Source organism: Garra rufa, chromosome 2 (assembly GCF_049309525.1).
Source record: "Garra rufa chromosome 2, GarRuf1.0, whole genome shotgun sequence".
In the NCBI taxonomy this organism is placed as follows: domain Eukaryota; kingdom Metazoa; phylum Chordata; class Actinopteri; order Cypriniformes; family Cyprinidae; genus Garra; species Garra rufa.
The window spans coordinates 63918707-63942139 of record NC_133362.1 but is presented as its reverse complement, the minus strand read 5'-3'; the positions used below and the strand labels follow the sequence as shown (position 1 = coordinate 63942139).

The 23433-nt window shown below is 36.6% G+C and overlaps 1 protein-coding gene across 1 annotated transcript in view; it reads right to left on the bottom strand.

The window, feature by feature from the left end:
- The window catches only part of LOC141326033 (uncharacterized), a 321966-nt gene that overhangs the window by 26539 nt on the left and 271994 nt on the right, over positions 1 to 23433 (bottom strand). Inside the window, exon 4 of the mRNA XM_073834739.1 lies at positions 6669 to 6720. Coding sequence (XP_073690840.1) covers positions 6669 to 6720 — 52 coding nt within the window. The remainder of the gene's footprint in view (positions 1 to 6668; positions 6721 to 23433) is intronic.

Genomic DNA, 23433 nt, shown 5'->3' with positions numbered 1-23433 from the left:
TTTATTGACTACAGTGATTACATTCCCCTGTTGGGTGCTTGCCAATTTTAAACAATGTAGGCCTACTATTCAATCCTGTGTGACCTATTCTCAGACGGGTTAGAATATTCTCTTCATTTCTGTTCCTGCTCTCTCTCTCTTCCAAGCACCAACTTGTTGCTGAATATTGTCTTCCTGTTTCAATACCATCCCAGTCTATCTGCCATTTCCTAATGTGCATATATCCTAATGAACAATTTAGCTTCTGTTCTACTCGTGGAACTTGTAAATATATCTGCTTTAATGACACCTTATGATGTCAAAACACCGGATCAAAATAAAAGTCCTGTTCACACGATTCTGTGTCTACAACCCAAAAAGTGCATAGATATATACAGGGACACACACATGAATAATAAAACTTATGCCAATTGTGCAATTAAAAATGATAAACGTGGACTGACAAATTCAGATCCTCAATGAAATGGCAATAAATGTCTGCAGGGCCCTTTTTGAATGGAGAAATATCATGACAACAATGTTGAAAAACTGATTTAAACTGAAGTGTAAAAGAAAATTTCATAAATGTATGTTACGATTTTATTACACTTTTGTCTGTTAAAATTACTCTTATTGCTTTTTACTTACAGTCTTTTTTTAAAAAGTCATCAATTTGTTAAATAAACTAAATTTTAAAAGTTTTTACCTTTATTGTGGATGTTTCTATACATCTATTAATTATTCAACAAGAATTGCAGCTTGACACATCAGAAAAGGAACTGTTGATAGAAGATGAGAAGAATCCAAATGAACTGAGTGATCAAGAAGACTGCATGTTAGATGAATCTGATCAGGAAGCAAGACCAGTTAAAAAAAAACGGTCTGGGACTATTTAAACCGATACTTAAAATTAAAAGAGTGCTTTTCTAAATACAAAAACCCAACCAAAAAACAACAGAAACAGAGACAATCTGAAAAACAGAGATGTCAGCATTCATTCAAAATGCCAGTGTAAGGCAATCTTCTGCTGATCATTCAGAAATTAGCAACTAATAATTATAATTATTATCTTAAATAGTAATAGTAAGTGTCAGCTTAGAAAAGAAAATAGATCTTCAATATACAAAACTAAAAATAAGGCCATAACAAATCATTAACACATTTAGTATGCAGCTCAAACTGTTATGGGTAGAATCTTTTTTTTTTCTCTCGAAGATCAGAAAGAGCTTCGTTGCCAAAGTAAGGAATTTGTTTTAGCAACAGTTTCCAGTACCTACAGACAGTGCAAATATACTACTGCAGTGCAGACATACAGAGAAATGACAGCAATATCTACAATCTATTCTGATATGCACAGATTAATTCCTTGTTTAGTCAAGCCAGGTTAATTCATTTTTGGTCAACTGTACTGTGCCTTAATATGTATATAGATCCTTTTTTTTTTTTTTTTTTTACATTTATGGGGTTCTCTAAAAAATTAAATAGTCATAGTTTTGTAAACTTCTTTAGTGGTAAATGGAAACTGCCACAAATATGTTTTTGTGTCCTTATTTGCTCCAATAGCAAAATAAAAATAAAATCCCTGGCAGTGTTTCAGTGACTGTCCAAAAGAGGAATAAATACAAAAACAAACAAAAAAGTAAGAGATTGATTACAATCGTCAAAAGAGTGTTAGATCAGATTTGCTATCACACCCTCTTTGTAACAGTTACACAGCAGCATTAACTAGTTTTATGTGAATTTAATGGAAAAGTATAAAAACAGAAAATATAGTGTTTAAAATGTACATTAAATGAAAAATAATAGCCTAAATAAATAAACAAAAGTATTCCTAGATTTAAAATGTTAATAACTTTGGAAAAGCATCATCATATGGATACGAAATTCGATTTTGTATTCAACATTTCTATGATATATTTGTGATTCTAGAGAGCAGTGCACCAATGGGACTTTTATTTTGGTCTGGTGATGTGACGTCATGAAGATGCGCTGAGCTCCTCATCTGTTGTGATTCATCTGAAAAAGGTTTGTAGTTTTGTGTTTTTAAATAATGCAAACTGTTAATCAATTAAAGCGTTTTTTTCAAGCTATGTAAAATAAATGCAGTATTGTTTAATGTAACGTTGCAATGCTTTGTTTAGTGATTTAGATACTTAGTTAAACAAAGCGTAGCATTTAGTAACAGAGAAGTGCGTCTCATTTCGCTCTCTATATCATGAATCAATCGTGTGATAAGAAGTGATGAGAGAAACTGAGAATCCGAATCATTTGAATCAAATCATTTGTGAAATGATTCAGTGATTCGATTCAGCGGCACGCGGACTACAAACGACAACAACAAACACAAACGAGTGAATCACAACCGAGAATGATTTCATGAAAGTGTAAAATATTAGATATGAACAAATAATTGAATACTGAATGTAAATAAAAAATAGCCTGCCTGAATATGAATGTCCTGTGTAATTTGTATAAACTGTATATCAAGTCTATAACCTCTGTCTTACTAGTGCACTGACTAACTAGGAGCTGATTGAGATGCACACAGAGATTTAGTTTGCATGCATTTTTCTTTCTATTAATTATTCTAATCTTAAACAGGACAAAGTGTTAAAAGACAGAAAAACTCCTGGAGAATCAACAGAGATCCACGTGACACACTATTATAAAGATGGCGTTTATTAAAGAGGAGAGTGAAGACATGAAGATTGAAGAAACATTCAAACATGAAGATACTGAGGAACAAACAAAGATGGAGCTTATTAAAGAGGAGAGTGAAGACATTGAAGAAACATTCAGAGTCAAACATGAAGATACTGAGGAACAAACAGGTTGGTTTTTATTCTCAGATCTGAAATGAATGAAATTTATGTATAATGTCACAGGAGTGTAGAAATGTGGAGACATTCAACAGAAGTGAAATGAATGAAATTTATGTATAATGTCACAGGAGTGTAGAAATGTGGAGACATTCAACAGAAGTGTTCAAATACTAACACTGAATATCTTGCTTTCACAGTGTGCATTTGTTATATATATGTGTGTGTGTGTGTGTGTGTGTGTGTGTGTGTGTGTGTGTGTATATATATATATATATTTTTTAGTGGAGGGTGTTAACGTGAGACTCTTATCGGGCGATAAAAAAAATATCACCGTTAATCTATTCTCAAAGTTGGGTTGGGAGCTGGGTCTAAACTACGTAAACTATGATGACTTTCACTTTGATATTTTAGCGCGGATGACGTATACCTAGTCGAATTGCACTGTAGGAGGCGGGAATGAGTCTTCAACTTCTGTGAAATTACCACATCAAATGAGACGAGCAAACATGCAGTTATGAAGCCGCTTCAGGGCAGGTACGCGTGCGTTGTTAGACCCTTTTTACTGGGGCACGTGTCCCAATGAAAATCTGCTGTGCCCCAGTAAAATCTCAAATTTGAGTGATAATTTACTTTTATAATCCCGAAATAAAGACATTAAACTATATGCAACAACTGAATTGACGCTTCTAAAAGCAACGCAGTTTAATCGAAGCACGGAGAAATCCATGTCCGTACGCGTCTGTGTATTTAACGGCAACGCGCACGTCGTGCAGCCTTTTGCGCAGAAGTACTTGGTTACACAAGTTTGTATAGGTGATTATGTTGTAAATGCAATTGTCAAGCAGTTTGTGATGCATTTGGAAACAGGAGATGAGCGCCTGGTCTAATGCGCCACCTGGCTTGAGAAACCCGTTCTCGAAGACTTACTTTAGTCATTATTTGGGTAGCACACATATTCTGAAAATGCCTTTAGCAGAATTCAAATTAGCCATTTTAATCTAGATTAATCTAGATTAATTCCAAGATTTAATCTAGATTAAAAAAATTTATCTATGCCCACCCCTAATATATATATTTTTTTATTCTGAAACATTAAACCCAATATTTGCTTTTAATATTAAAAGCACTTGGGCTAATTATGCAAAAGTAAGAAAATTACTTATTTTGCGCAAAAGCAAACCTTGAAACGTGAGTAGTCATATTTGGACACTGCATTGTGTCTACATTTGTTCATTTAAAGTATTTGGTAAGCAAATAAAACAGCCAGGCTACACCTAAATGAATCCGCATACAACTGTTGTTTTAAAATGTTCTCCATCCACACTAGCGTTTTCAAGCATTTTCCAAAAGTCAGATAACCAGCTCATTAGAAGTGAGGTCCGTGCAGGAACTGCAATCCGATTGACATGGTCCCTGCAAAGTGTTCATTGCTCCCTACGCGGGGGAAATCTGTTTACAATACTTCGAAACATTCATTCACATATTTGCGCTACGTCACCGCATGTAGCGTCTTCACGCACAGATGAAACTTACTAGAGAAGTGTGACATAAGTGCATCTGTAAATAAATGCATTTTAAATTTACGTCTCGCACGCTTTAATGACCTTCAAATGGAACACATACGCTCGCTTCGAACTAATGAATAATGGCGGAATATCCTGTGATGTCCACTTCGAAGGGCAGTAACGTTGGAATAGAACAAACGTCGGAAGCGATGCGTGAAACACACAAAATGTGCAGAGCGGTGGGTCGCGAGGACTGGAATTGGGAACCGCTGGTTTAGTTGGCAGTGCTATCCTAACTCAATTTAGAGGGTTGCATATGAGCATGCCACTTCCAAGGTGAGCCTCCTAAGTTATTCTTTTGATTTCTGAGAGTTGACTGAGAGTTCACTGGTGTTTCATGAGGCAGCCAAAAAGTGTTAGTCCATCTTTGCCTCCCTGTTTAGGTGGCTTTTATGGTTGAACACAGCAGGGCTCCTGTCATTCTCAAGAGTTGCCTATGAGTACAATATTCTTAAGGTGAGCATCAGAGTTTCCTTCAAGTCTCTTAGAGTTGAGTCCTCCGCTCTCTGAAGCTGGAGCCCAGGGGTGGTCTGGGATAAAATTTCAGGCTGGGAAATCTCACACTCATCCAGGCCATCTCATACACCCACAACAATCTCTGAAACATGGACAACCCTATTTTTATATGGCCATCACATAAAAAAGGTTTAAATTGTTAGACTATGCAACATGCAAATTAATTAAAAGTCCTCTCCTGAACTGCAGCTTCACTTCCATTTTCCTTTTTAGTCTCTATTTTGCCCTGATCTCTCTCCGTCTCTCACAGGACTTTAATAGCCAAGATTTAACAAACGATGCTTTCTAAATGGCCTAAATGTTAAAATTAGTACAGTGGGTAAAATAGTTATTTGTGTATGCTTGCCCACTGACAAAGAAATGATAAGTCTATAATTTTAATAGTGGTTTTATTTGAACAGTGAGAAGCAGAATAACAAAAAATCCAGAAAAACACACAAAAAAAGTAAATTGATTTGCCTTTAAAGCAGTGAAATAATTATTTGACCCCTTTGAAAAACATGACTTAGTATTGGTGGCAAAACCCTTGTTGGCAGTCACAGAGGTCAGACGTTTCTTGTAGTTGGTCACCAGGTTTGCACACATCTCAGGGGGGATTTTGTCCCAATGCTCTTTGCAGATTCTCTCCAAGACGAAGCTGGCATTTGGCAACTTGAACCTTCAGCTTTCAACAGCATTAGTTGACAGAGTTGACCGTTGCTCCAGATGTGTGTTACTTTCACTTTTTCACTTTCAATTGGTGCAAAAATATTGCCTGTTTTCTTTTAAAGGACATGTCCTGATGTGTTTATTTGTTTTTATATTATGTTACCTGAGGTGTAATTGTTATATTACTAAAGTTTTTGACAAAATACATTCAAAATTGACTGATTTATGGCCGTTTTCCACCCTGTTTCTTATTCTCTGACTCAAACAATCAGTTTTATGGTGTTTTCCATTTAAGAGGTCAGTGTAACAGGCCACTTTTATGACTGGCTAACATCATTTTCCCCTTTAATAAAACTTCAAAAATTATTAGTGATTCAATTATCATCTGACGGTTGAGTGGGGAATGTATCCCATTTTCTTTTTTCCTTGTCTGAGATCAGTCAATACCTAGATTTCCTCAACTCTGTCATTACATTATCTAGATTTTTTTGTAATTAATTGGTGGAATGTCTAAGTGGTATAATGGCCAGCTTAAACTCAGGATCAGGTTTGAACACCCTGGTATAGGATCTAGCATACATGTATTACATATTATGTATATTCAGTTCTGTTAAGATATTAATTGTTTTGTGCCATTAAACTGTGTTTTACTTTTTTTTTTTTTTTTTTTTTCACCTTAGACCTAAAAGCACTGAAAATGGAGAGGGACGTACTGAATGAAACTGAAGAGAAAGATCAGAATGAGAGACTTCATGATTTCATAACTGCGAAGACTTCTACACAAAAAAGAGCTCCAAAGACAGGAGCTAGGAGTAATTTCACTTGCTTTCAGTGTGGAAAGAGTTTCAAACAACAACGAGCCCTTAAAACTCACATTAATATTCACACAAATGAGAAGCCTTTCCTCTGCCATCATTGTGGGAAGATGTTTATTCAAAAAGGACACCTTACAAGTCACGTGCAAATTCACACTGGAGAGAAGCCTTTCATTTGCCAACAGTGTGGAAAGAGTTTCGCTCAAAAAGGAAACCTTAAAGCCCACATGAATATTCACACAGAAGAGAGGTCTTTCACATGCTGTCAGTGTGGAAACCGTTTCAGTCATCCTGGAAACCTTACAGTCCACATGAGAGTTCACACTGGAGAGAAGTCTTTAAACTGCAAATAGAGTGGAAGATGTTTTAGAAATCCTGGAAACATTAACAGTCCACATGAGATCCTGCCAGAGTCTGAGTCAAGTCTTGAGTCTTTGGTCATGAGTCTCAGTTGAGACTCAAGTCATGTAATGGCTACGCCTTTTAAAAAATCAAGTTGCTTTTAAAATATTCACTAGTTCTTTTCTTCAAGTCAAGTCTGGAGTTGTTTCAGGTCGAGTCTGAAGTCTATAAAAGTGCGACTCGAGTCCAAGTCACTAACTTGAGTGTCCATCTCTGCACCCTGGAGAGAGGCCTTACACCTGCAAACAGTGTGGGAAAAGTTTCAAAAGAAAACCAAAATATTCCCTTGTCAAAAAAAACTAAAGGATTCCAATTAGAATTATAGGATCATCTCAAAGGACAAGACATTCTGTAGGATAATTTCTACATGATTTTAATAGGATTCAATTTTGTCTTGAATCGTTAAATTTTTTGGAAGAATACTGCCTTTTCATTGTATGCATGACTGACCAAACTCACCTTGATGTACATTTTTCACTGTTGCGTTACATACATTAGTGTACAGCTTTAGTGAAACAATTTCCAAGGACCTGATAAAAAATGATGAAACAAAAAAGTTTAAATTTTTTTAAGTTTCCAGAAACCACCAACATTTTTGATGGTTTTCACCTAAATTTGACACCCCCTCGGAATATTTTCTGCTATGAATATATGAACATATCACATATCAAAATAAAGAACCGAAACTGCTTTTACATTAAAAACAACAGTTATGTTTTATCACCACGAGTTCAAATAGGTTTCATCAGAAACAACATTTTTGACAAAAAAATAATATATATAAAAATGCAATTTTATCAAAGTATTTTTCAAACTAAATACACTCAGATGTCATATTCTTTCATAAAAGAAATCTTCAAAATTAAATAAACATTAAAAAATTTATAAAATTATAACTTGGTGAATAAATATTAGGCACTGTATTTTTATCTTTGAGTGGTAAACTGCAACAATTACCAGAATGCAAGGAGGCTTTCATAAGAGAGTGAAGTCTCACTTCACAAACCATTTATGTGCACAAACACTGCATCTTCTTGTCAAGTGTTGCTTTTAGGAACTAGACGCAATCGGACCAAAAAGGTAAAAAAAAAAAAGAAAGAAAGAAGGTAATTCATTTTTCAGTTGGAGGGTCATCTATTTCTTCACCACCACCAGCCTGTTCTTGGCTGGTCCATGATTTTATGGGTCATTATACGAAAACGTGCCATTTCCCACTTTGAATGTTTGATTTTCAAAGTACTGTTTTGAAAATCTTTAAGCCCCTTTTTGGATGAAGTAGATCCTTACCTCTCAGGAAAATGTGCCGTGCCATCTCAGGCTATCTTATTTTTTATTTTATTTTAATAAAACCAACGTAAATGTGTGTGTTTGGTCAACCCTGTTACCGACATATTAATTACTTTTTGAAAAGGTTTTAAATACATATATAGAACAAATCTGATATACTGTGAAAGATAAACCCCCCCTTGTTACATTAAGAGTTTTTGTGAATTGAGAATATTGAAAGTTTTAATTTTTTTTAGTGGATGAATACGTTCATTTCCAAATTACACTCTCCCAGCATCTTCTGTTTTAAGAAAAATGTATGGAAACAAAAATAAAACACCTCAATTCAATTTTGAGTGGATTATTAGCCTCTCTTACTAAACATTTACAATTAGTTGATTACATTTTTATTTTCATTTTTTAAATGATATTAGAATATTATACAAGTAACAGGGTTGACACATCAGTAACAGGGTTGACAACAGTTACCGTATTGGTTATACTGCTTGTTAGAGTTACAGTTATGGGTGTAATGGAGTCTTAATTGGACTTTCATAAACCTTTAATTCAACATGACTAATCAGCATATTTTGTAGACAGCTCTACAAAATATGTAGAGATATTTTAGCATAAAAATTATGAAAAATGATGATGATTCTGCGCATGTAAATGTAAACCAATTGTTTTATTAAAACATTAACATTACATTGCAATTAAATGACCAATTGAACATGTTTGGCCTTAACCTAATAAGCAAAAACCACTAACGATCACTCGGTAAAGGAAAGGACTCGGTAAAGGAAAAGCTAACTGTTGAACATGTTTGGCCTTAACAGAATAAACAAAAGTCAATGATCACTAATGATCACTTATTGTAACATTCCTGTCTGCCTACCCAACAAGTTTTGACCAGATGTCTTTCCGTATTTCTACGTGCCGTGCTGTCACATTAAGAGGAGCAGGAATCAATCTTAAAATGTCATCAAGTATATACCAGATGCTGTCCTCACGGGCTGGCCAGAAGTATCTATTCGGGCCAACACAGTGCATGCACTTCACTTGGGCATATCCTTCATCTTTTGCCACAATGATTCCTGGGTAGATCTCCTTGTCATATGTCAGGACACACCATTTTCCGATAATCTGGTCGTCATTCCAGTCGATCTGAAGTTCTTCTGTCAGGTGCTCCTCTGACTGGATTGGTTGAGGTCTGACTGGTGTGCTTGAGGTAGCTGACAGTGGAGGGAAGGTGAAGTGGTGAGTGTTGAAACATGTGCAGGACAGGTTATTCAGTGTAGCACACAGACAGCTGACGTCTCTGGAGATCAAGTGGCCTTTTCTGTTGGTGACCACTTGGTGTATTCGCATTGTCCCAGGGACCGATGGGATGTTTGCTGGAATGTTACGGTATGCATCCACAATATTCTCGGTTTCCACATAAAAGAGCTTCACTGTGGTGCCAGTGGTCAGTAGAGCTCGGTAGAGTGTGATGGCATCAGGGATGTCACGCCCTTGACTCACAAGCTGATCTGCCAATCTTTTTAACACTCCCCCAACACCATCAGGAGCACCCTTGCCGTGGCTCGCTTCAAAGAAATTCCAGGTGCCACTCTCAAAGCCCCTCTTGCTCAACTCAGTACTGAACAGGAAGAAATTACATTTCTGCCTGTACTGAGTACAAGGGCCATCACTGAAGAAGTGGACCACAGACACAGATGGATGATGGGCTTGTATGTAGTCCAGTACTGGTTCAAGATGTTGCCAGATTGCTGGGGGACCTTTTTGCTTGGATTGAGAGATGGTGCAGAAGCAGAGAGGGCTAGCATTGTCACCAACATATAACACACCTGTGTGCATTGTTGCCTGTTGGTGTGAGGCACCGAAATGTACAGCCTGGATCTCAGCACTGTATTTGCACGAGTAGTTTTCCGAGAAGTCCACATGTATAATGCATTCATGTGAGGACAGACTTCTCTTTAGTTCTCTGGAGAATGAGAACTGCTGCTTGATGTTGAACACATGCTTCTTGAACTTATGCAGCAGGCACGTGAAATGCTCAATGAGTTCGTCTAAAGAGCTTTCGATTTGTTTTTTTGCTGTCACTTTGAATGACACAGCCTCATTTTCTTGTGGTATTCTGTTCTTCTCTTTCTCCTCCAGTACCCACTGTGTGTATGTTATACGCATTGATGCATTGGTAACAGTATCCAGTGGGAAGCTTTTCAGTTTGCATTTGGGACACTCTCCATACATGCACTCCTTACTGCTGGTGCTGCAAGATACCTCCTCTATTAGCTTCTCAAGGTTTGAGTTGGGAAGCAAATTTAGTTGCTTCAACTTGTCAACCACAAAGCCGAGGTTCTCATGGATTTTGCACATGCAAGTATCTCTGTCTTGAATGGTTGGATGTACAACCCAGAAGGGACGAAGTCTGCAAAAGAGAGTGTAGGACAAAGCTCTGTTTGCATTTTCAGACAGAAACTTTCTGTGAAGGTTTAACAGTGTATCAACAAGAAATCTCTTCTGTTTTTTTACTTTGTTTCGCGTTATTGTCTGTTTTCTCCCAGTGGTGACCCGACTGACATCATCCCGGTCAAAGAAGGCTCTGATACTTGATTTTATATGTGTTGGAATGCGGAGCTTTTCTTTACGAGAGAAAGAAAGTGCATTTCCATCTAAAGTCTTCCACCTTCTTCTTGGAAGACCAATGGCACTCTGTCCATATTTCTGCATGCGGTACTTTTTCACAATCTGCCCAGATACCAATTTGGAGATAATCTGCCTCTCTCGTTCATCATATGAAGTTGTATATTTGCTTTTTATGTCCCTCAATAGTGCAGAATGAAATTTGAGGGTTTTTCGAGCTTGCGACTGCACAGCTGCGGTGCTCAATTGATGTTTGACTTTAGAAGAAGGGGATGTTGTTTTATACTTTAGGCGGAAGTATCTTTTTTTGTACTTATTTGTCTTTTGTTTTTCTTTTTCCAGGCTTTGCCTCAATTTCCCCAGGTCATGGTGGAGCCTCTTTCTCTCCTTCTTTGACCTTAAACGCCCCTGATCACGTTGCCTGCAACACAATGAAGCACTGATTAATGAAATACTTGTATTGACAATCAAATTATCATAAATAAATAGGGAGATGCATGCACACACACACACACACACACACACACACACACACACACACACACACACACACCTTAAATTGAAATTTATAAAATTGAAACATTGAACAAAAGCCTTAACTTCTATTTACTCTAACTCTAACCTTGAGGACCCTGGTGCTGGCTCTACACCTGGTTCTGGACTTAGAGGTGGCGTCACGCACTGATCTATGATTGCTGCACTTGCTGCTTTGGCTGTTCTGCTTTTCACTTGTGCTGCTCTCCAGTTCCGCCGCTTGGCTCTCCTTTCTCTGTCATTTAGTTCACTAACTGACCGCTTTTTCCCTGTCTCTCTGTCCTTTCTCCATTTTGCCCTCTCTTTTTCTAAATATGCTTCTCGTCTCTCAGGATCAGCATCTCTACGTTGTCTGTATCTGCGCTGTTTCTCAGCTGCAGAAAGAGGCATCCTAACAAAATCAAATCAAATAAAAATACATAAAACACTTTAACAGCAACCTTGTTAATTTATTGACTTCTCATAATAAAAATAATAATGACTTTTGGTTTATAAAGCACATTTATAAAACCCAATGCACTTGTGTGCATCAGTATAGATCAGTAACCTCAACACATTTTAGCCTACCTATCAGTAGAATAAATAAAAAACATGATTTTTAGGGATAAAAACTGTAAAAACATGTATATTATGTAAATACTATTACTAAGAAAAGTACGTCTATGAAAATTCTCAGTCATCCAGGTCATAGTTATCCAAGAAGGGTTGGCTCAGGGGTGACAACCCCACAGAGGTTAAATACCTGGCACTCCCCATCATTTAGAACTGAAGAAACCCCTTGGATGAGAGGCAAAACATCTTCAAATGAAGTACCAAGTCCAGTTGCCCTTGATTTAACCCTTCTTGGGTATACAACATGGGTAAGACACACAAAAGCAAAAGCTTTCGTCAACCCTGTTATCCTGGAATGGTAACAGGGTTGACGGTAACAGGGTTGACGAAAAATGTTATTGGCGGCCATTACTAGCCATGAGGTATAGGTAATGACACCACATTATGTGCCTTAATGAGAGGCTTAAATGTTGTTATATATGTAAATTTTTAAATATGTACAAATCACTTTTTAACGTATGCTTTTCTGGTAACAGGGCTGACACAATGAGCGTGTCCCTGTCTTTCAGACATTACATAAACTCAAAGAAAATGCATTAAAAGAAGAGAACACTTACTTGTCTTCTACCATCAACTTCTTGAAAGGCAGATGATGTCACTTCCTGGAAATGATGCAACTTTTGGAAGAGTCCATTATCTTTAAAGAGGTGTTTTCATAAAAAGTAACAGGGTTGACGAGAACCTAGGGACCCGACTAAATTGTGTTTTTTTATTTTATTTGACACATGTTAAGAATAAAATCCATTCATGACTAATGAACTGACACTTAAGGCTTTATACAAGTATATGTTTTTTTATGATAGTTTGACTTTTTTGGCCTCGATAGCAAGTAGAAGTAGAAAAATCATACTGAGGGACAGGCCATTTTCAACATTTCTGCAAGATGCTTTGCACAAAAATGTGATTAAAATCCTTTAAAAACAAAAGAAACAGCAATTAATTTATTCTTATATTATTAGACATATTATGGAAACTAAATTATAAAATATTTTATTTGTTTAATGGTTTATTAAGATTTACAGAGCTTTTTTTTCCTGAGGGACACAAAATGGCACGTTTTCGTATAATGACCCATATAACACTGGATGAAAGAGAGGAGAGTTTTACAATTATCTTGTGAGTTTTTTGCTTTGTAAATGACAAAGCATTGACAAACTGATCTGCAACAGAAATGTCAAATTTCTTTGTCCATTTGTGTGACTTCCTGACAAAAGAGTAGTACCCAATGTTTTGATCGAATTTGTTATCTCCATTCATTAGCATTTCTTTTCTTGGTGGCCTCTGCCATACTCCAACCACAGAAATGGGTTTTTCAAATCAAGTAGATGTTTACACAGTGGTAGAGTTGTAAAAATGAACCATAAATAATCTTTAACCATGACCTGCTAGGCTATAAAAAAGAGAGACAACCATGTCTTTCAGGGCAGCACTTTCTTCACAATAGGACTTCATGTTTTTTAAACAGTACCCCGTTTCAGAATCACACAAGATGTAGGATTTTATTCCATATTTGATTGGTTTTTGAGGATTGTACACCTTGAAAGCTAGGCGCCCACACCACAGAAGCATCCCCTCATCAATGCAAATGTTTGTGCAGACTTTGTTCAGCCTGTCAGTGTCATTGGCTGGCTTTGTTGTATTATCATTGAAGTGAAGAAATCTCTATATGATTTCAAACCCGATGTAAGACATGACCTTGCTGAAGTAGGGGGTAGCATTTAATCTGTAAACCAGTAAATTTAGAGTTCAGGCTTCTGGTATCAACCAGTTAGTAAAACAGCCGCAGGAAGTGACTGGCTTCCATGCATGAATTCTAGCATGTTTTAAAGTACTGTACATAGCATGAATACTCTGATCTGCATACAGGTTGGTCTGATCAACAATGATCTGTATTAGTACAAAAAAATTAACAGCTCAATAAAGTCTTAAGGTTTTATTGAATCAAGAGCAGCAGCATCACCAACAGGCCCAGGAATCTCAGTGAAGGGAAGTTTTTTTGGCTGCCAGTTCAATTCATGGCACTCTGGAAGACGTTCAGGATCTTCAGCTGGATATTTCACAGCGGCGTCTGTCTGGTCAGCTGCAGGACCAAGTAGATGTGCTTCACATTGGGAAGATAACCACACAGTGTGTGCTACCAAATTCTAGTTGCACTTCACTGGATCAATGACTATATAGTGGACCGGACATTCATGAAAAACGTAAGAGACCACAAAGTTTTGGGATTTTCATTTGGAGAGATAACATAACAATGATTTCACATTGTTGTTATGTTATCTCTCCAAATGAAAATCCCACATGATAATTTAGGAGAAAATAACAAAAATGACAATCAAACACAACTGAACAATCTTGCCAAAGTCTTTAGGATTTCTTCAAACAGTCCTGGAGGATTCTAGTGTGCCTAGTAAGACCTTGATTAGCTGGTTCAGCTGTGTTTAATTAGGTTTGGAGCTAAACCGTGCATGAGTTTGGACAACCCCTGATATCAGTAGCCTGATATAAAAATCAATGGATGTCTATGAAATACATAGAGAAACAACATTGTATTGGTATTTTGAGTATGAAACAGACAAAGTTAGTAGAAAAAATAACCATGCATCATACTGTTAACTGTTCATTTTTTCAAAATGAATTTCGTGTATTTATTTAAATGCAATTATTTTTAATGATTTTTCAATTGTTTGTAAATGTACACAACTGAAAAAGTCTTGCCAGAGTCTTTTGGATTTCCTGAAGATTAAAGACAGGCATATTTGATTATGCTTCAGGACAGAGGGCCAGAGTTGCCCTGCACTGTGTATGTTGCATACCTCCACAGTTGTGTAGATGGTTGAATTCAACTTCAAGGCCTTGGCATTTGTACGGAGGTGACAGATGTTGACTTTATCATTTATTTGGAGCTTGGTCAGGGCCTGGTCCACCTCAAGGATTCTGGAGCCGCTTTTGATCTCCAGATCCAAGATGGGGACTTCTGTATCCCTCACAGTTGTCATCCTTGCAACCTGCATCTATAAAGGTATTTTAAATTAAAATATCAATTGTTACATATTAATTAATAATGTTTTGGACAGTGTTTGATAATTGAGTTTAAATCACTCACATGTTCGACTGTTCCTTCCAGAGTCAAGGAAGCCCCCTCTTGAAAAGTGGTCCTGCTCATCCCCAGTCACCAAGACATATGGTGGAATCAGGGCATCTTTGGCCATCTTCTCGGCATCAAAGGTCAGTGTGAGGGGAGCGGTTTTGTAGGTCGTCGTGTTTGGCCCCATTGAACAGACGTTCCTGCTCATACCGTGAGGACACGTGTAGTTTTTTATGTAGTATGTCACACCCTCTTCGAAGAGGACTGTGTGATGTACACCTGACCACCAGTGGACAGTGCACTAAGGTATGTGATCTCTTGATTGCCAGGCCTAATTTCACCATTTTCAAGCTTAAAGTTTAGGGTTTTGCATTTCTACGGTTCTTTACACACTTGACCCTGATGGGACTGGAGTGACTATAAGGAGATGTCCTTCTGATGAAGAAAAACCTTAAAGGAGTTAGTTTTTTTTTTCCTGAAGATAGTAAATGAAGCAAACAAAACAGATTAAGATCATAGTGATTAAAAAAATTTATTAAAGGGATAGTTTACAAAATTTAAATTCTTTAATTACATTGTCATTTTTTAAATTGTTTGACATTGTTTGTGCTAATATACTAATTATTATTTGTAAAAAAAAAACTCTGTCATCCTGATTCATAAACGCGTCATTAAAATATACTATAACTCAAGCCAATACACATCACAAAGACGTGAGCAATGTCTATAGAAAGCTTGATATGTATACTTTTAAACAAAGTAAGTTTTATCGACAACAAATATTCTGTGATAAAGTAATCCATATGAAACCAACGCAATGTCCAGTCTATTCGAACAGAGCTAATTTTTTTAATTCGATCACGCCCACCAGCTTCGTTTACGACCATATTTTAATTAGCCACGTGAGCAAAGCGCGGGAGATAAACGCCCACCTCAGCGTAAAGCCCGGCTTATACTACAGGAGTTTTGAACCGGAAAATTTTGTCAAGTACCTCGGTCGGCCCCAATGTTCGGCACAGATTATCATGTAATGTGAGGCGTTCAAAGATCAAATCTTTATACCATATCTGCTAGCTCACACATCGGGGCTGCGATTACGTCAGTACTGTCAAAATAGCCAATAAGAAACAAGTCTACGAGGAGACGGAAGTCACAGCACTCGAAAATGGCGAACGCGAAACAAATTCGTTGGACTTTGGAAATGGAGGAGCGTCTTGTTGAGATGTGGCAACAACATGACTGCCTTTATAATATTTCGTCAAAGTTGTACTGATAAGGAGAAGAGTTGGGGAGAGATCGCTCCGGTTTTAAACTTGCCAGGTGAGTATAAAGCTGTTAGCGCGCATGTAAACAAACTTCTGAAACGTCAGTGACCATCAGTTATGTGACCGCCACATGGTGTTCAGGTCACAGAATTATTGAACTGATTGTATATATATTGTATTTATGATTTACATATGATCATTTCAATGTATTTATATAACTTATAAATTGTCATGAATGTTTATATAAAGGAAAACAAAGTTGCATTTTGAAAATACTAAGTGGCAGTTGAGAGAAGAGTAGACATGGCGACTACGGCGTGTCTTCAGTCAACAAAGAAGACTGCTAAACTGAAGGCAAACTCTCTCTTCTCTCTTGTCTCTCTCTTTCTTCATTGAAAAAAAAGACTATTCTCATCTGTTGAGTGGACTCCTAGGGCGGGTTCTGCAACAGTTACATACATGTCTGTCAAAAGATATGGTAGCATTTTATTAAAATAAAACGTCCACAAACACTCTCACACACACAAACAAACACAATCCCCTCTCTCTCTCTCATTCACACACACACACACACGTTTGTTTTTGTGAATTGTGGGGACATTCCATAGACGTAATGGTTTTTATACTGTACAAACGATATTTGCTATCACCCTACACCTTCCCTACACCTAAACCTAGCCCTCACAGGAGACTGTGCATATCTTTACATTCTCAAAAAAACGTATTCTGTATGATTTATAAGCCTTTTGAAAAGTGGGGACATGGGCAATGTCCTCATAAGTCACCCTCTCCTTGTAATACCTATGTCATACCCATGTTATTACACCAATTTCTGTCCTGATATGTCACAAAAACAAACACACACACACACACACACACACACACACACACACACACACACACACACACACACACACACACACACACATACTGGTTTTTGTGAATTACCAGGACACTGCAGCCCAAACAGGTGTTTTGGTGTATTAGGGGGACACCCCTTTCCACTTGCTGTACAGAGATGTGGTGAAGATCAAAAAATCTATTTTGACCCATACAACACATATTTCACTTCAAAGTTTGTTTACACAAAACACAATCTATAATGTAACAACCTGAAAATATACACAATTATGAGGACAATTTATAATTTGATACACAAGCCCCGCCTATGACACAAAACGTTATCATAAAGACTAATGTGATTTCTGAGGACACTAGCTATACAACACACGAAAGTGTCATTTGAGTGTATTAAAGGGACATACCTGATATATGAGGACCTATGGTTTAACACACACACACAATATTAAAGACTGTGTATTAAAGGGACATACCTGATATATAAGGACTAATGGTTTAACACATACACAATAGTAAAAACTGTGTATAAAAGGGACATACCTGATATATGAGGACCTATGGTATAACACACACACACACAATATTAAAGACTGTGTATTAAAGGGACATACCTGATATATAAGGACTAATGGTTTAACACATATATCAGGTATGTCCCTTTAATACACAGTTTATAATACAGGTCCTTCTAAAAAAAATTGCATATTGTGATAAAGTTCATTATTTTCTGTAATGTACTGATAAACATTAGACTTTCATATATTTTAGATTCATTACACACAACTGAAGTAGTTCAAGTCTTTTATTGTTTTAATATTGATGATTTTGTCATACAGCTCATGAAAACCCAAAATTCCTATCTCATAAAATTATCATACTTCATCTAACCAATAAAAGAAAAGTGTTTTTAATACAAAAAAAAGTCAACCTTCAAATAATTATGTTCAGTTATGCACAGTTGAGCACAGTAATACCATGGTCAGTAAACCATTTACCAGTGGTTTTGGCACCGTGTACAGGCGTGTGCAGGAAATGGGCTACAGGTGCCGCATTTCCCAGGTCAAGCCACTTTTGAACCAGAAACAGCGGCAGAAGCGCCTGACCTGGGCTACACAGAAGCAGCACTGGACTGTTGCTCAAATTTTGCATGTCATTCGGAAATCAAGGTGCCAGAGTCTGGAGGAAGACTGGGGAAAGGGAAATGCCAAAATGCCTGAAGTCCAGTGTCAAGTATCCACAATCAGTGATGGTCTGGGGTCCACTGTGTTTTATCAAGGGCAGGGTCAATGCAGCTAGCTATCAGGAGATTTTGGAGAACTTCATGCTTCCATCTGCTGAAAAGCTTTATGGAGATGAAGATTTCATTTTTCAGCACGACCTGGCACCTGCTCACAGTGACAAAACCACTGGTAAATGGTTTACTGACTATGGTATTACTGTGCTCAATTGGCCTGCCAACTCTCCTGACCTGAACCCCATAGAGAATCTGTGGGATATTGTGAAGAGAAAGTTGAGAGACGCAAGACCCAACACTCTGGATGAGCTTAAGGCCGCTATCGAAGCATCCTGGGCCTCCATAACACCTCAGCAGTGCCACAGGCTGATTGCCTCCATGCCACGCCGCATTGAAGCAGTCATTTCTGCAAAAGGATTCCCGACCAAGTATTGAGTGCATAACTGAACATAATTATTTGAAGGTTGACTTTTTTTGTATTAAAAACACTTTTCTTTTATTGGTCGGATAAATATGCTAATTTTTTTGAGATAGGAATTTTGGGTTTTCATGAGCTGTATGCCAAAATCATCAATATTAAAACAATAAAAGGCTTGAACGTGAAATGTTGAAAGTCTAATGTTTAGCAGTACATTACAGAAAATAATGAACTTTATCAAAATATGCAAATTATTTGAGAAGGACCTGTATATCAGGTATGTCCCTTTAATACACAGTTTTTACTATTGTGTATAATGACTAATTGTTTAACACATACACAATAGTAAATACTGTGTATAAGAGAGACATACCTGATATATAAGGACTAATGGTTTAACACATACACAATATTAAAAACTGTATTAAAGGGACATACCTGATATATGAGGACCAATGATCAGACTCAGCACATGGTGCACGCATTGTGCAAGTATGTAAAATATTTTTGTATAGAGCTGTAAATATGCTACCTTACCTTTTATAGTGTGTATTCAAGGATGTACTATTTGGGAGTGACATAAGGGATTGTCTGTCTGTCTGTCTGTCTCTCTGTCCATCTATCTAGACACAATGAATATCTAGCCGGTTGTTTGCAGAAAAACCCAGAGTGGGTGATCATATTTAAGCAAAGAAACAACATTCAAACAAGCGGTTCAGACATATAACAGTATGCACAGTCTGTGAACAAAGAGCAAAGTTTAATTTGTTCTTTTTACAGCAACATTACTGTAGTTGCTCTTAATATTTTACATTACATTTACATTTTTTGTGTACCGTTTGTAATGAAAAAAAACAAATGCTCTTACTGCAAGTGTAAGAGGAGAACTTTAACATTTCAACTGTTCCTAATAGGGATGCACCGATACGAATCGGCCGATCATGCTTGCGCGTTTTGTCAGTAAAGCCGGTTCTGTAATCAGCGGTAAATGCCATCAGGTGCGTGATTTCACGTTGAGCCGTATATACTACACACAGCCGTTGTTCACTGACGAGCTGCGCACATTCACACTGATAATGAACATTGATTTGCGCAGCTCGTCAGTGAACAACGGCTGTGTGTAGTATATACGGCTCAACGTGAAATCACGCACCTGATGGCATTTACCACTGATTACAGAACCGGCTTTACTGACAAAACGCGCAAGCATGATCGGCCGATTCGTATCGGTGCATCCCTAGTTCCTAAGCATAACAATTAAACTAAATATTGCTGAAAGCATATTAAATCTAACAACAAACTTCAACAGCAGAAGAATATTCTGCTTCCATATAAACAAACACCTACTGAGGCTGTTTCTTTTTTAGGATTAAGCCACGATTTCTGACGAAATCCCTAATGTTTTGCAGTGTACGAGTTGACAAAGCTGGATGCTCAGCATTCTTGCACTGCTGGCATTCGATTTTAGTGGCTAGTTTACCACTTGTTATGTGGTCTTGGAAATGCCTCTTCACTGCTGCAATTTCTGTTGGAGACCAGGCTTTTTTCTGCTTTCTTTTGGCATCCTCCAGATTTTTTTCTGTTGAATTTTCGTGATTCCCTACAAAAGAGGAAAACAGGTTCCTGAACCCTGGGGTGAACACTATGACGGCCAGAGCTCTTCTCCCAACCAGCCACACTCTTACCAACCCTTGTCTTTAGTCAAGTCTTGTTGTATAGGTCACTAATCCGTAAGAGTAAAAAATGACGGGCTGCTGTTTTCATTAAAACATATTTGTTTTAGTAATTGGAGCTATTTATTAAGTTTTTTGTAGTGTTACTATCCTTGTAAATTTGGTTTTAACTGTTGGCCCAATGTTACATTCCTCATATATCAAATTGTAAATAAAAGAATGAAATTGAAGACCTGACTTCATGGTTACTTATTTCCTAATATAGATTTAGGCCTGTCACTAGGGATGCTATGATAAACTGATTTCACTATTAAGCATGCTTTAATTCGTCACGGTTAATTAATCGTTAAGGCTTCTCAACACAGCGTTTCTTCTGCACGGAATAAAACTGCTGCAACTAAAAGTTTTTCCAACTGTGCGCTAGCTTAAAGTTCAGAGGTCAGGACTGAGCACTGAGAATGTGAACATGCTTACATTTCTGCACTATAATATGAACTGAAAGGACTGAAGATAAGTGTGCAATTTGAGGACCCTGTTGTATGTGGGTCCTGCAGCTTTTGACTCCTTGTTTTGTTCCAAAATGATATGTATAGCTTGCTAATATTCAATACCAGAAATGTGGTTTCTTTTTATTTATTTTCACTGTACTGCATTATTCATTTTCAAAAGGAGGCTATATTGTTAAAGTCAAAAGCCAGTTAGAGCTTTTTTATTTTCAATGTTTCTACTCTGGTCCAAAAAAAAATAAAAATAAAAATAAAAATAAATGAAAATACCAAACAATTTTGTAATATAGTTGATCACAACTTAAAGTGCCTTTAACTACATTTGTCCTCTTTAATAGGAAAAACTTAGCTAATATGTAGCTAAGATTTAATTTAGAAAAAATAATATATATTTTTTTATTTATTCTTATTTTTATTTATTTATTTATTCATTATTCTATTATATATTTTCAGTGTAAAATTATTACTGGACTGGAAATGGACTATTATTTGTTTTTTACTATTTTTTATGCTGTATTATTTGGTTACTGAGCAGCAATAAATAACACTTTAAAATATAAGGAGTTTTCATGTGATTTTTTTAACTAATAGTGTTTTGAAATGAATTACTGTATAATCGTACAACCAAAATCTATATTCGCTGCATCCCTCCCTGTCACGATAATCAATATATCGATTTATCGCACAATAAATGTACATGATCTCGATTTTTGGCAATGCAATACATCATTTATATTTACATAAAAAACACAATAAATTTTTTTTTTTTTTAAATAGGGTGTGTTTCTCAGCAATAGTGTTTATCTTACTTTTCAGAGAAAAAAAAGAGGGAAAAATCTGTAGATGGAAAAATCTCCATAACAGTTCTTTGTCCATTTGTCTTTTTTTCTATTTTTTTACTATTATTCATGCTTTTTAAGGTATCTAATATTTGGACACTTAGTTTTCATGATCTAAATAATTTATGAATTAAATGTTTGTTTATCAATTGAAAGTGTGTGGCCTTCTTGTATTATTATGCTGTTATATTATTTTACATTCACTGGCATAGAATGGTCTTAAAATGACAATCATAGCAATTATTTTAAGGGGCAATATATCGACCAACAAAAAGTTATCATGACAGGCCTATATAGATTAGTAGTTAAAAACATTTTATTCTCATCTTACCTTGAGATGAGCCTCCAAAGGAAGTCTCAATATCTGTGAATAGACAAATAAAACACTATAACAAACAGTAGTATTGCATGGTCTGCATGAATTGAATCAAACCTTAATAGATATGTTGGCTGAGTGAGGTAGATGCTCATACCATCTGAGGGGCCTGGAGGGTTCACAACAGGCCGCCTAGCTTTCTTCATTCCTGTGGTATGAATAGTATGGCTCAGAATAAAGGTTCTGATGGAACATGCTCCAACATTTCATAAATTATTCTACACATTTGAGTGGAAACTGTAAATCTTTAGCAAAAAATCCTCCTTAAGGCGAGACACGGCAGGCAAAAACATCGTTTTTTTTTTAATTGGTCAATTTTGAGATTTTTGGATATTTGTCTTCAATAACATGTCTTCTTTTAGACTTGTGGTGAAAAAAAGTCCGAAATACACATTTAGGTCTTTATTTTACTGCACTTTGTCTGTTTGCGTCTGTAGATTTCTCATAAATTCAACAAAAGTTGGCGTTCTAAATCAACATGCTGCTCCGCGATCTCTGCCTGTACCCATTCATCACGTACACTGATGGAAAGCTCTCTCTCTTCTGTACAATGCTGTCGGATCCAAATATGGTTATTTCCTTTTTATCAGCAACCAATCGTGAAAGTAAAAGAGGGGATTTAACTCTAAAGGCGCAATCTCATTGGCTGAAGATAATCGTCACATGGTATGCTTTGACGCTTCCTTGTTTGGTTTAGCTTTCCGCGGTATCTTTGAGTGAATGAATGAAAATATAAGTTCGCGTCAATCATCGAAAAGAGTACAGCAGTTGTCACTTGCAAGGGGGAAAAGGAAAATTAGTAATGTATTACCCAGTGAAATGCCCTCGGGAAGCGCATCTGAACGTAAACTGTCGATGGGAAACCAGGGTGGTTTAGATATAAGCCAATCTATAAATAAAGTGCACTCTACACGACAGTGGCTGCTTGTTCATGTATTTGTGGTTCTCTGTGGTTAGTTGAAGGTCTTATTTGGCAATGTTGTTTTATTCAGTTTAAATTGTTATAAATAATTACTTGGCCAGTTGTTTTGCTTGTTAGCAATGTTTTCATATAAAAATGTGTGGAATTTTTACAATATAAATCTTTAAAGCCCATTTTCTCAAAATGACTTTTCTCTCATACTCCAAGTCCGAAATCTCCACTTCAGTAGCACCTATATACACCAAACTTTCCAGTCTTGTACCTAGTTATATTATGAAGACAATTACAGAGGGATTTGTAAATATATTATTCCTAGCCTGATTTATATAACATTTTATTCAAAAAAACATGGCGAAAATACATTTTTTAAGGCTATTGACAGTATATTCTGATTTACAGGATAACAAAAGTAGATATCCATAAATCCCTCTGTAATTTTTTCCCCATCT